Source organism: Rhagoletis zephyria, unplaced genomic scaffold (assembly GCF_001687245.7).
Source record: "Rhagoletis zephyria isolate East Lansing unplaced genomic scaffold, Rhagoletis_zephyria_1.1 Rzeph_scaffold_00205, whole genome shotgun sequence".
NCBI classification, from domain to species: domain Eukaryota; kingdom Metazoa; phylum Arthropoda; class Insecta; order Diptera; family Tephritidae; genus Rhagoletis; species Rhagoletis zephyria.
This window is the reverse complement of record NW_016157289.1, coordinates 193,133-208,094: the sequence shown is the minus strand read 5'-3', so window position 1 is coordinate 208,094 and position 14,962 is coordinate 193,133. Positions and strand designations below refer to the sequence as shown.

The window sequence follows — 14,962 nt, the reverse complement described above, 5'->3', positions numbered from 1 at the left end:
TCATTAAGTACCGCCGCCGAAGAAGTAGTTGGATTTCAGCGAGCCCGAAAGAACAACTGGTACGATGAGGAATGTCAAGAAGCCGCAGAGAAAAAAGATGCCGCCTACAGGGCCACGCTGCGATCGGGCGCAACGCGAGCCATGTGGGACCGTTATAGGGAACTGAAGAAGGAAGCGAGACGTATTTGCCGCAATAAGCTCCAGCAGCATCGTTGTTTTTCAGCCGCGTAATCGCTATTCGTACCTCGTCATAGTAAGGTGGCGGGACAGCTAGTCCACCATCATCGACTGGGGACTCGGGTTCGTCTTCTTCACTACTTTCACCGCTTCTACCATTCAGTGGGTTGTAAAATGTTCCCTCCACAATTTCTGTATATTCTGGACATCGGTCACTAGGTCGCCATTGTTGTTCTTACAGGAGTTTGGCCCGGTCCTGAAACCTTCCGTAAGTCGCCTAACCTTCTGGTAGAATTTTCGGGCGTTCTTTCTTTCGGCCAGCATCTTAAGCTCTTCTCACTCACGAATTTCGGCCTATCCCTTCTTATTGCGGCAAACACGTCTCGCTTCCTTCTTCAGTTCTCTATAACGGTCCCACTTGGCTCGCGTTGCGCCCGATCGCAGCGTAGCCTTAAGACGCCGTCGCGTATGTCGGATTGTTGAAGATTGCTANCTTCGGCGGCGGTACTTAATGATCGGGAAATGTGGTTCCACTGCTCGCGTACGTCGGATTGTTGAAGAGTGCTCTCAGAGAGCAGGTGTGTGAGTCGAGTGGCGAATAAATTGGCCGTCTGTTGTGATTGCAGCTTTTCGACGTTAAGCTTTCCTTGCATTGTTGGGCGCACATTTTTTGCTGCACAGAGGCGGGCCCGCATCTTGGCTACAACAAGATAGTGGTCCGAGTCGATGTGTGGCCCTCGGAGTGTACGTACGTCTAAAACGCTGGAAGTATGCCTTCCGTCTATCACAGCATGATTGATTTGGTTTCTCGTTTTTCGATCTGGAGACAGTGATGTAGCTTGGTGGGTATTCTTACGCTGGAACCTAGTACTACATATTACCATGTTTCGGGCCCCGACCAAGTCGATCAGCCTCAGTCCGTTATCGGACATTTCGTCGTGAAGGCTGAATTTTCCGACAGTGGCGCCAAAGATTCCTACCTTGCCCACTTTGGCATTAAACTCCCCAAGCACGATTTTGTCATCGTGCGGGGGCATCGCTTTTATGTACGTTCCAAGCGCTCACAGAAGAGATCCTTGGATGCCTCATCCTTCTCTTCCGTCGGGGCATGGGCGCAGATGAGCGAGATATTGAAGAATCTAGCTTTGATGCGGATTGTGGCTAGACGTTCGTCCACATTTTAATTAGAATCTACAAAAAAAATTTAATTTTAGTATAATAAAGTGCAAGATTGAAGTTGCTAATAATTGCGTTGAGTTTTGGCAATTTTTTTCCTTCCATATAAAGATATTTTTCGACCATATTTTGAGAGATTTATGCAACCTTGCGGAGTGCTGCCAGGTTTTCTTTTTATCACATCACGATGTAGCGAACAAATGTGGCACTTTCCATAAACCGCTACTTGGGATTTGCCGGTTTAGACAATTCTAAAGTAAAAGTGAACAACGCCTTAGAAACTTTAGATGCACTGAAATTTGCTAATACTTTCACAAAAATCGCCGTTTTTTACCATTTTCGCTATTAATTCATTTTACAAATCATATATTTTGCAATTTAATACAATAAAACCACGTTTCCTGACGAAAAGTTGATTATTGAGAAAATTTACTATTTTACAGTTTATTTTATCCTGCCATTCGGCTTCATTTTGAGTGTTTAGTGTTGGACAATTTTGGCTCTTAAAATTAAGAAAACTATTACCACGTTTATGTCATGCTTCAATTCGGTCTAAGTCAAACCATGTTATATGGACACACACATGTTAATACATTCTCTAATCGAGTTGAAACTTTTAACCGTGCCACCATAAATCACATTTTGAATGCGAGCTAAGTGTTGTTGAATCGTTTTAAGAGTGCATATAAACACGGAATTTGTCCACACGGTTATTTCGTGCAACTCTGTATAAAGTAAACCATTTAAATAGTTCTTGAAATTACATTTATGCTAAGCTTTGTTATAAAATTATTACCTAAGATAATTTTTACAAGGCTGTTTGCGCCTTTAATTACTATTTTTCAATGTTCATTATGTTCAAGAATTGACACATGTATTAACAGGGTTGCATCGGTGTTCGATCGACTCATTTGTGTTGCATATAAACACTTGCATTTCAAGCGAGCTACGCTGACACGAGTTAATTCGATTCCGCGTTTTATGCCATATAAACAAGGTATATGTCGATCAAAAATAAAACTATTCAAAAACGCGAATCTACCACATATTCGCGACCTTGTGTGGTAGATGTGGTAGATGCTCAAATAAGTGGCAGATCTACCACAATGTGGTAGAAGTCCGATCACTGGTGTGGCACCACTAATCGAATACAGTGTTGCCATAAGGTTGGTTGGAACAGCATGGTTGTGGTTATGTTACCACTAATCAAACCTTTAATGTTAACGGAAGAGACTTTGGCTTTGCAACCACACAGCTGATTGCTTTGACAGCGTTCCGAGCTACATTTGGCCAAACAAAATTATAAAATAAATCAATGCAAACTAAAGTCAGTAAGGCGAGCAAAGAAAACCTACATTGGGCCAGCACCTTTAGATTTTATTATACTTTGAAAGCAATGCTTCCGGCGGAAGCCTGAATTTAAGGGTTTCCTCTAACATATTACATATTACTAACATCAATTTAAAATAAAATTTCACCTTTAAACAATTTCTAGCTGAACCTTTTATTACTGCAGGAAATATTAGTAATGTGCAATAAAATGTTTCGCCTTAAGCATTTTTTAAGAAAAAATATTTTATATAGTAATGTTTCCTATTGCAAAAGTGTGTATTTATTAAAGTTATAATTCTTTAACTTACCGGTCATTTTTAAGAAATAAAGAGAGCACAAAATTTAGTTAAAAATATTAAATGTTGCCAGTAGGTTACAAAAACATTTTGTATTGCCTTTATTAAGGGTTAGTTGTGGGAACACTTACAAGAACTCCATTTAACGTAATGATACCAGATTGTTATTTTCGTAAACGAAAATGGAAAGATAATTCGCAGATAGAAGCGAGAATATATATTCTAATAGTCGATTTACATTTACATATCTGTGGACTTTTGACAAAACAACAAAGACCACAGATATGAGCCAGTGATAATATTATGACATATTAAATTTTCGTTACTAAGGGAAACTTTCTTTACCATATCCAACTAACAACAAACAGAGGGACTACATGTAATAATATTTATTATTTCTAATCAGTTATTTCAAATCACTGTCATTTATTTTTTGCAGCATCCGCCGATCAGCAACAGAGAAATATTGCTCATAGACAGCGAGTGGATCCACATCGTAGAACTTATGAAATGATATTGGTGGATCAAGAGATAGTAACTCTACTGGATAGTCCTGCGGACGAAGCTAGAAAAAAGTGTTTATTGATTTCTCGAATATTTCTACAGATGTACTTGCATAGGTATATTTAAAAATATGCGTTTTTTTATTTTTAGCTATTTGAACATACCTGATGAAATTGTGCAGAGTTTATGACTGGCACTTCCAGATTACTGAAGCATATTCCCAACAACATATCATCGGCATCCTGAGGACGGCTGCAATGGCAATATGCGATTAGTTTTTCTACAGCGGATAAACTTAAAGCTACGCCTCCACCGCTGGTTATATAATTAAAACCGCTATTGATATGAAACCCGTACCGCTCGCCAAGATAAATGTCGTGTTTATGATTAAAGCAACCAAGCAACTCACAAAGGTTAGGAATACTAAAAAATAAGCGAAATGACAAAAAAAGATGAATAGCGATAAGTCTTGTATAGTAGTAGCGAAAATTTCTAAAAAATTTCAGTTAATAAAGGATGGTTATTACAAAGGTCGACTTGAGCGTCCCACCCAAATGTAAAAAAACTCAGAAAAATGTGCCTTAACAAACCTCAACAGTGTATCATCGTCGGCCAAAACGAGCCAATTGATACGTTTCTCTAGTTCTGGTTCTGCATTTTCCAATCTCATATTGAGTTCGTTGATCTCTTGAAAAGCTAACTTCAAAATTTTCAATGTTTTTTCACAGTGACCAAGTTCCGTATTGGGGACACCTGTATAAGTTGTTGGAATTTCTGGATCTAAGAACAAATGATTTTAAATACCGTGTAACAGATGGTTGTTATGTACATATGTATATATATATATATATATATATATATATGTGCGTATGTATTCAATTAAAAATTGAGTATCCCACTAGAACTTGAAGGGAGACCTCCCTATTTGAGGAATAAAAAGTACTCCCCTTAACCTGATTTCTGAGCAATAAGAGAGACTTGTCGGTTTTGTACTCCTTTATTACTCGTTTAGGAGTCAAATAAGAGATCTCCTAGGCGAGCGACGAAATATTGCTCCCTGAGGCATGATTTGGGAGCATTAAACGAGATTTTCCGGTTTTTTTACTCCTATATTGTTCGCTTAGGAGAGTAATGGGATATATTCTAAGCGAACAGTTAAGTTCTGAATGAACTCCCTGATTGCTCCTTTAGGAGGTAAAAGGGATTACTCGCCCTCCTAGGACATACAATGTTAAAGGGAGTATACAAAATTACATGCTTATACACAGAAGCATAGGGAGTAATGGGGAGTATTCGTATACTCCCAAGGGAGTACTCACCGAGCAATCGTACGATGCCCCCAAGTTCTACTGGGATTGTACAAGACTCACCCATTACATCGCTGTAGTATCGAATGTGTGTTACAATCTGACCCCAGGTTGCTTTTATAATGGGCACTCGTTCATTGTGAAAGCGATTGCAAGTTTTGACGGCAAAGAAAATGTTCTGCGGCTGTACGGTCATCTGCAGAAATACAATTATACTGCATACATATGTATGTTTATGCGTTTGTTATTTTATAGTTAAAATTCATGTATTTAATACATGATATGGTGTTTATGCAGGCATTTTTGACTACGTTTCATTACATTACATGAAATTACAAACGCGCAAACGTAGTAAGTATTAGTTAATTTGTTGTGCTAAAAAATTTCGCGGCACCCCTACTCTTCAAATGTCTACCAAAACAAAAAAACACAATGCAAACTTTATGCTCCTTTTAGCTTTTACGTGAGGACTGAAATTGTTTTGATGATTTGATTATTTCCTTTAAGTTTATTGGGAGCTTTGACAATTTTACCCTGAAATTATTTGACGCTGACTTCACAAAAAGGAGAAGGTTATCAATTCGTCAGAATATTTTTTTATTAATATTTATTTATTTTTTTATGTATGTTACCGCATAACTTTGGACCACGTTAACCGATTACTATAATTCTTTTTTTTACAGGAAAGGTGTTCACACGCACACAGTGCCGCCTAAGTGAGCAAAAATCGAAAAATTCGCTATCTGCAATGTGAACTTGTTTGGTATTTTTGTAAAGACAATTTATCCACTAAAAATAATTAAACAGACATTTCCTTAAACAATTTATTATATGCCGCCAGGAAGCCACTAAATTCGACAAATTTTATACTAAGAATTTTAATAAGAGCATAACCATGCGTAAGCTCTTCACAGAAAAAATTTTCAAAAATATATCCTTTGAAATAAAATGTTGATTTGACGTTTCTTGTTTCCATATAGATAGTAGAGAATAACAAGAATGAAAATTTTGGAATTGGGGGTGTCCCTGAGGTATTCCAGAAAAACAATTTTTCTAAACAAAATTTCAAAAAATGCTAAATTTTAATGGAATAAATAAAAAATATATGTAAGAATAGGTTATTTTTTATTATTTTATTAAATAGTACGGGCTTTTAGCTTTCAAAAGAAGAAATAAAAACCTGCTCATTTTTTGCACTTTCTGAAGTAATGCATTTTTCGTTAATGCATAAAATTATTTTTTCATTTTTTGTCAGTGTCTTGAGATCTGCACGATTCGTTCCATTTTCCAAAATGAAGTGTCAGATTAAAAAGCTTGACCTGTGGACAATAGAAGGTTTATTTTTTTTAAAGAGTTGCCACCTGTTAAAAAATTAGATTGTTAAAAAATTAGATTCAAATTTTTTTATAAGTTAAGTGAATTATTAAGAGATGGGTATCAATCGAAATGTGTATTATCTACATGCTACCTGTTTAAAAAATCAAATTCCACTTGAATTAATTAATTAGGTAATTGAAATAGATAGGTATCACCATAAGGGAGTCAGACGAAAGAGGTTTAAGAAGGTTTTAGCATAAAAATATTACGAATAGGGCTTCCACCTGTTTGTAAAGTCGAATTTAGTGAAACTAAAATAATAATTACGTCAAACCATAGGTTTACGCCATCGTAATTGTTATTTTATAGCAAAATTTTATTTTATAACAAATACATACATTGTCAATCAGTGATTACATTCCTTTTACATTACTGGACTCTTAAATTAACTCAGGAATGTTTTTACTCTTCACTTATTTCTTTCTAAATATGTCAAAATTTTTCATTTTTCTGATACTCATATTGATATACATATTTCAATTACCTTATTCCCTTAATTAAAGTGAATTTGATATTTTAAACATGTGGGAACCCTTCTACGTGTCGTTTAGAAGTAAAGTGTTTTCAAAACTAGTTCAATTCATACCCATATTGCAATATCTAATTCATTTGACTTATTAAATAATTTTAATAAAATTTGTAACAGGTGGCAACCCTTTTCAAAAATAAAAATAAAACTTTATTGCACCTCTACAGGCCAAGCCTTGTCATTTAACACCTCAGGTTTGAAAATAGAACGAACTATATGTACATACCTATGTAAAAGCCACAAGAACCCAAATTTTCAACTTCAAACTGCATTTACAGTGAAATTATGAAAGTTATCGAAAAACAAATTGCAGTTCTGAATTTAGCGTGCACAATTTTACTAAGAAGCGAATTTTCCTTTTAATCCGTCCATAATTCTATTTTTGCTCACATTTTATATGGAAGGGAAGCACTGTGAGGCGGTCCCATTCTAATTTCGTTTAAATCCGAACATTGGATTATGAAGAGATAACCGATAATCTTAAATTTGTATATGAGAATTGAAGTCGGTTTTGCTTTTTGCTTAAACATTATTTGGTTATGTAAGCATTTGTTGAAAATGCAGTCTCATATAGAAATGTAAAAGTAAAAGTCACTAGTATTTTTAATAATTCATAGCCAATTTCACGGAAGCAATTCAAGTGAAAAATGATTTTAAATTTTGGAATTTTATATGGAAATTGACAGAAAATAAAAAAAATCATTTTCCTTTCAAATTGCTGGTGAAACCGGCTGTTATCAATTTTCTTGGCGTTAACTTCGAAGTTACATACGTTTTTCTGATTTACTTTGTTTACTTATGGGGTTTTCATTCAAATTGCTAGAAATTCTAAAATATACATGTCACCAATAAAAAAAATCTCGACGTCCTAAAAAAAATGTAAAAGATGCATTTTAATTATCTCCGCAGCGTCATCCAATACTGGTTTTAAATCTAGTGACGGCATCTTCCTAGTCACCAAGGAATACCGACGGATCATACAGTGACTTCTCATGGCGTTTTCTGCCTCTTGCTTCATCCTAGATATCGCTCCTTTCGTTTTTCCAAATACTGCAAATATCCGCACACTTGCTCCATTTAAAACCATTTTTCTGTACAAATTTGTCGATAGCTTCAAAAATTTCGTCACTAGTGGTGTAAGTCTCAAGTACTTCACTCATCAAAAGTTCTTCTTCGATTTGCATTCCGAATGGGTACCTCACTAACACGAGAAACATTAAGTCCCACTACGTCGGTACCAAGGCGAATTTATACAAGGTGGTGTTGTATGATCAGCTGTGATTTCTGCGCCTTACATGTATTTTGTTTTTGCTTTTACTGATTTGACAACACACTCATCAAATGCAAAAACAAAACGCGAATTGAGATTTGACATAACACCCGCAATATAAAATACATGTGGTTGTTGATGTTGTAATCTAAATTCGCCAGTAACACTACCTTGTATAAATTCGCCTTGGTCGGTACTTTCGGCAAGTTGCAAAGAAAAAAATTCACAAGTTTTCAAACTTTTTATAAGTTCGTTCTCGACTGCCTCTAAAATCGTGTTAATTCGCTCTTTCACAGTGTGATTGTGAAGTTCCAAAGAATAAGTAACATATACAAGTGCGCGAAGCCGCTGCGCTTCTCACGAGAACATCCCAGCCAGCTAAAAATCCGAAAATTAATCCAAAAACGGGAAGAAAAGTGGATGAAATGAGGATTAGCTCTACGAAAGTACCGAAAATGGTTGTGAAAAGGGTACGTTTTTAGGAATTTTTCTGAAAATTTTCTGATACAATTTTTCGTTGACAAAACGTACTGGGGAACTACATACATATGCTTAAGAGCGAAATGAGCTGCTGAAGGTAATTTTAATAAAAATCAAAATTGTTTGTTTTTCTGGCCGCCATGTTGAAGTTTGATCAAACCGTTGCATTGTGTATGGAAAGTTTAAAGAATTTGCCCGCACCACTAGTATACTCTAGCCATTAGCGGCACCCCAGGCATACGCTTGCCGTGGCACCCACTTTGGGAAGGCCTGTTCTAAGCCATCACGAATCAATATGACTAGTCGCCACTGGCTACGATATTATAGCATAATTGAGAATCTACTATTGCACCGCGGCGAAATTCGAACTAAATGGGATGTATGTACGTATGTAATTTTGGATTTTCCTTTTATAACCATCTTATATGTACATATGTATGTATGTACAGCGTGGCGACGAATAACTGTTACCCTGGTTTTTTAGAGAAATAATAGGGTCCTTTATAGATTTTGCGAAAAAAGTACATATTATTAATTTTCCACAGATTCTACTTTAGTTGTGTTATTTAGTTTTTAAATTTTAATCCCTATTTACATTTGCCAGCAGTGTAAACTTTGAAAGAAAAGTTTATTTGGCACGCAGATATTCGTCAATTAGTCAAATCTGTGGAAAATTAGCAATAAAATACTTTTTTCGTAAAATCTATAAAGGACCCTTTTATTTCTCAAAAAAATCTGGGTAAAAGTTTTCGTCGCCACGCTGTATATTATGGTGCTCATCTATTTTTTTTTTGACATTTCAAAATCCTACCCCCTAATTTCCGTTCTTTTTATGAGAAATATTGCCTATTTTTATAGATTTTTCAAAACTCATTTAGAGGTCGCGACCTATCATTTTAGGTCAGAAAGTACGGTTTTGTAGATTTAACAGTTTTTGAATGACTAGTTTTCATTCAATTTTAAAGATCGAACAAGTTGTGAGAAGAGGCCTTTAAAATGGTGTATAATAAAATATTGTCAGACTTGAATTGATGGGAGTTTTCATCGGGCATTTTAATTTTCAATAAACCTCATTTGTTGCAATCGTATAAAAATTGTCGAAGTTAGGGACTTCTCTTAAACCGCCCACTTAAATGATATATGCATATACGGTTGCTAGGTGTGCTGATTTTATCAGTACAGTACTGATTTTTCAACTCTTGTACTGATTTTATTTATTTTTCAATCGGTACGCTAATGTCCTGATTCTTCAGAATTTTTACTGATTTGTACTAATTTTTAATTCAAACAGAATACTTTAAGATTTTCTTAAGGTTTTTACATAACTTTGGAGCTTCCTTAAACTGTACTGTAGAAAGTAAGAAGAAAATGATTTAATTATAATAATTTAATACAACAAAAACATCAACCGTTTTACGGGCATATTGTCGGGTCGTTACGAACCAGTTGCGATAATATGATGGAGCTTAAATTATTCAAAAAGAAGGCTGACTTTGTTTGTCGTGTGTTGTTAGTTATCTCGAAAATAACTTTCAGTTTAAGAACAACCAATTTGCCTATAACTTACAATTCCTTTCTCACAATTTACTGGCATTGAAAAAGAGTTTTGCATACGAGACATAGAGTTAGATACCCTTTTTAGCGAATTCTTAGTGTTTCAAAGTTTTTGCGTAGTAAATAGTAAATAGTGGTACTTTTCCACAGTTTAAAAAAATATTTAATTTGGTTTTTTTTAGTACCACACTTAAGCGAAGCAAATGAGAAAATCTTAAGAATAAAGTTTATTTCATTGTGAAAAGAGAGAAACCGGTTTTTGATTAAATTTTTTAAAGTGAACTACAAATTTAAAGTAATCTTAAAATGAAATGTATAGAATTCTTTGACTATTTAAACACTCAAGATGGAAATTATCTCATTATTGCTATTCAAAAATATCATACATATAAAATAATTTACTGGTTTCTGTGTACACTCATCTTTAAATGAATAACACTTTTATTTTATATGAACTATATTTCACTTATATACCAAAATATTGTTAAAAACAAGTTCTGTGGCGTTTTAAAGTATTATCTGTTATGTATTATGGAACGAATTTCCGTCATCCCTTGTCAAATTTGGTTTGGAGACAAACCGGTTTCGGCGTTGTGCCATCTTCCGTGTCATTTTTCGTTCTGCATAATTTTTGTTGGTTGCTCGTATATATACTACTTGTTAACTACCTCTTTCTTTTGTTAGGTACGTCTTTTTAGTTTTGCAGTGTTTGCGGTACTCAATAGGTAGATGAATTGTTTTGGCTCGTTTTTGACGGCAGGTAGAAGTCCGTGATTTTTACCCCCTTTGTTTTTGCAGTCGGTGTATTCCCTTCCATATCTGTCCTTAATATTTTCTTGTTGTCATTCTTCTTCTTGTACAGTAGTTTTAGAGGTTCAAACAGTACGTCCGATGCAGTATTTATTTGCTCATTTATTATTTGTCCTTTGAAGGTCTTCTGTTTATATATTTCCATATTTTCTAATATATTCAATCTTTGTCCTTTATGTTGTACACGGAGAAGTTCTGTTGTTTGTCCAATCTTCATTGGTGCGCATTTATTAGTGTCTCCAAACCAAATTTGACAAGGGATGACGGAAGTTCGTTCCATAATACATCATACACTCACCCTGTCGGAAACAACAACATCCAAAAAGGAAATATTATCTGTTACTTACATTCATGATTTTGCTTTGAATAAAAATGTACTAAAAAGTACTGATTTTTTAGCATGAAAAAAATCTGGCAACCCTATGTATGGCACTGCTTGGCCGATCTCGATCACATTTGATATCCACATTGTGCTTAGCCTCCTTAAGCACCATATTGAATATTTTTGAAATCGGACAAAAACCACGGGCTCCACCAACGTAACTACTACATATTTTGAAATTCATGGAAAGTCATGGTCAAAACTTTTTTAATTTGCCCGATGAAAAATCCGGACCATCCAAGTCTGACAATATATTGTTATACATTATTTTAAATAATCAATAGTGTTTTAAATAGTAAATCTGCAGGGGGCGATGAGGTAATTGTTTTACATTCAGAAAGCAATTAAATGTCCGATCCTATAGAAGTAGCCAACAAATTTAATCATCATTTTACTTCGATTGGGAGAACAAGTTTAACCCATTGCAATTGCCAGTTTGCTGTTGATCTGTCTTCGAGCCCATATGTTCAAAAAAGTTTATTTTTTAATCCTATTTCAAGCTTTGAAATAACATGCATAATAAAAGCGCTAAATAACTCGGGTTCTTGTGGTGATGACGGTATCTCTAATAGGATATTAAAAGGATTATCTCTGAATATAGTTGATATATTAAAATATTTGTTCAATAGCAGTATTACACAGGGCGTATTTCCTGATGATCTGAAATGCGCTATTGTTATTCCAATTTTTAAAAAAAAGGGGACAAGAAGGATGCAAACAACTACAGGCCCATTTCTTTGCTCTCAACGATATCAAAAGTATTTGGAAAAGCTCTTAAAAATAGAATTGTAGATTTCCTTGATAGAGCAAATTTCTTTAGCCCGATGCAGTTTGGATTTCGTTCGGGACATTCGACGGAATAAGGGTTTAGACAGTAAAAAGAACTGTTCTGGACTCTTTGTCGACATAACAAAAGCTTTTGATATGGTAGATACGCAAATACTTATAAATAAGTTGTATCGAGCGGGATTCCGTGGCTTCATGCATAAATGGTATGAATCCTATCTCATTAAAAAAGTTCAAAAAGTAAAAGTGGTAAATAACTACAGTAGCTCACAGTTTGTTCACCTGGGTGTACCCCAAGGTTCAGTTCTTGGCCCAATATTATTTTTAATTTACATCAATTATTTTTTTTCCTTCCCATTGAAAGGCAAAGCAACTGCTTTTGCATTGCGTATGGTACTGCAAGTCACTTTCAATTAATATGTGACATTAACCATAATATACATTTGCTGAGATCTTGGTTTGCTATCCACAAACCTTGTGGACCTTGGTATCACAATGGATCCTAAGCTTGTTTGCAACATTAGTTAGCCTAATTCTGGAATACGGTTCGGTGGTTTGGAATCCAAGGTATCAAATTTACTCAGACAAGATAGAGTCAATTCAAAAACAATTCCTACTTTTTGCTTTAAGAAATTTCCGTTGGGATTCTCAATATAACCTTCCACCTTATACGAGCCGATTAAAACTTATTAATCTTCCTACACTTTCCAGCCGCAGGCAAATGCTTGGTACAATTTTTATAGTTAAATTACTAACAGGCTCAATTTCAAGTCCGCTTCTTCTTGGCGAAGTTAGATTTAATGTTCCCTCCCGGGTATCAAGACACTTTTTCCCCCTATTTCTGAAAGCTTGTAAAACTAATTTTGAATTGCACGACCCACTCCGTTGCTTATGCCAGGATTTTAACTCTCATTCCAGCACGTTTGATATATCAGATCCGCTTTTCAGCATTAAGAAATCGATACTGTCCTCTCTCAATAAATGAATCATTAAAATAAAGACATAAAATCGGCTGATGAATTTAGTTCTGTAGCTGAACAGTTTTAGATCTCGACACTTAACAAACTCCTGCCTATCGTGACTCGACGCAAAAATTGAAAATACTGGTTCCGTACGTCATGCGGACTGCGTCCCTCGTGCGGATGGGCGGGAATGGAGGGTAAAAACCGTTGGGATATTATTATTAAACTACTTGTAAGTACTAAAATTAAGCTTATGTATTTTAGCCATGCTCCTAAAGAACTGCTAAGCTGTGATGTTATATTTCATTCCTCAGATTGTCCCCGTTTTAATCTGCATAATATTGCGTGCTCTTTGAATGTATCCAAAGAGTCTTTCGTGTGCAGTTACAAATGCACGGACAACTGTTTTAAGGTTGACGCTGTTGAAAATTTTAAGTATCTAGGTATAGTTATTGACAATCGTTTGAAGTGGTCTGAACATCTTCATACGCTAAAACAATACTTTCTTTATACCATTCGTCATTTTTACCGCCTCAAAAAGTTGTGTTCTATGTCCACACTAAAAATAGTTTATTATGGTATATTTCAGTCAAAGCCGCAATATGGTATCACCTGCTGGAGTGGCGCTTCGGCTGATAAATTGTCACCCATTGTAACAATTCAAAAACGCGTAATTAGACGGATCTGTAACGCTAACAGCAGATCTCACACTATGCAATTTTTTAGAAAACTCGATACACTTCCACGCCGGCATTTATATTGTTTCAAAGTTCTAAAAATCTATTTTATTAAATCTGGCTACCTAGAAAGCTTTCCACCAGAAATTTACTACTTACGCAAAAACTTACTTCCATCTGTACATGTTCTGCCTGCTCGCACGTCCCATTTTAGAAGTTTCTATACATATGGTCGTGCAAATTGTTCAACTCTCTTCCTGCTTATGTACAGATCATTAGAAATCTTAGCTAATTTCAAAAAAATTTTAAAATATATCCGGTTAATTTTAACCTTTATGATATAGAAACCTTTCTGAGGTCGATATTGTAGCCCTAAAGTATAACAAAATGTTGTAACTATGCTATATGCATGCTAAATGCATGCTATAAGCACATAAATACGTATGCAAATATATTAGGGGTATTCTCCAAATCTTGCAAAGCCATTGCACGTAGCACGGATTGCACGGATTGCATAAATTGCAAACACACAACAAGAAAATTCATGGGAAACAACATTTCCTATCGCTGCAAAATATGCAACGTCGAAACCCATGTATATATTTTGCAAAATAGCATAGCAAGATAATAGCGACCCTGTGCTAGTTGTTTTGTTGTTGGAATTGCTACATATTTCTCTCATTCCTCTCATCTCGCTCACTTAATTTTTTTTTGCTGTCTCTTGTTATTGTATTTGATACATAATTTCGCTGCTTGCTCCCCATGCATGCTACCTCTTTGCAATGGGGTGTTCTCGTACTCTTCGAAATTTGGAATAGTATTTTTGCATTTCGTGCAATCCGTGCATCGTGCAAGACTTCGAGAATACCCCTATTTTCTCTCTCAAGTCCCTTGGCTTTGTATTGAACTCTTCTTAGCTCTAATAAGCAAATATTCATATTGTTCACCCCACAACAAATCTATTAACTAATGTTATTTGTAATGGCATTTAGTACTTTTTTGATTTTTAATATAAAAAATGCGGTTTAAGCGACTTACGCACTTAAAATACAACTCTGCTAAAGAGAACGCAGCCACCCTCTTTTCGAACTTACGGCAGTTCGATGTGGCCATGCGACTGCTATAAATCTTCTTCTTCTTCTTATTTGGCGCTGTAACCGCCTAAGCGATTTTGGCCGAGTCCAAAACAGCACGCCAGTCATATCTCTTCTGTGCTAACTGACGCCAATTGAAAATGCCAAGTGAAGCCAAGTCCTTCTCCACCTGGTCTTTCCAACGCAGAGGAGGCCTTCCTCTTCCTCTGTTCCCAGCATCGCGGCCCGCGTTGAATATTTTCAGAGCAG

General features: G+C 35.5%; 1 protein-coding gene across 1 annotated transcript in view; it reads right to left on the bottom strand.

Annotated features, from left to right (window-relative positions):
- Positions 1-3,086: 3,086 nt before the first annotated feature.
- Positions 3,087-14,962, bottom strand: part of LOC108358090 (beta-1,3-glucosyltransferase) — a 140,795-nt gene continuing 128,919 nt past the window's right edge. Inside the window, exons 5-8 of the mRNA XM_017609235.1 lie at positions 4,856-4,988; positions 4,076-4,265; positions 3,650-3,908; positions 3,087-3,546 (exon numbers count right to left, since the gene is read on the bottom strand). Of these exons, the coding sequence (XP_017464724.1) occupies positions 3,388-3,546; positions 3,650-3,908; positions 4,076-4,265; positions 4,856-4,988 (741 nt within the window). The 3' untranslated portion in view covers positions 3,087-3,387. The remainder of the gene's footprint in view (positions 3,547-3,649; positions 3,909-4,075; positions 4,266-4,855; positions 4,989-14,962) is intronic.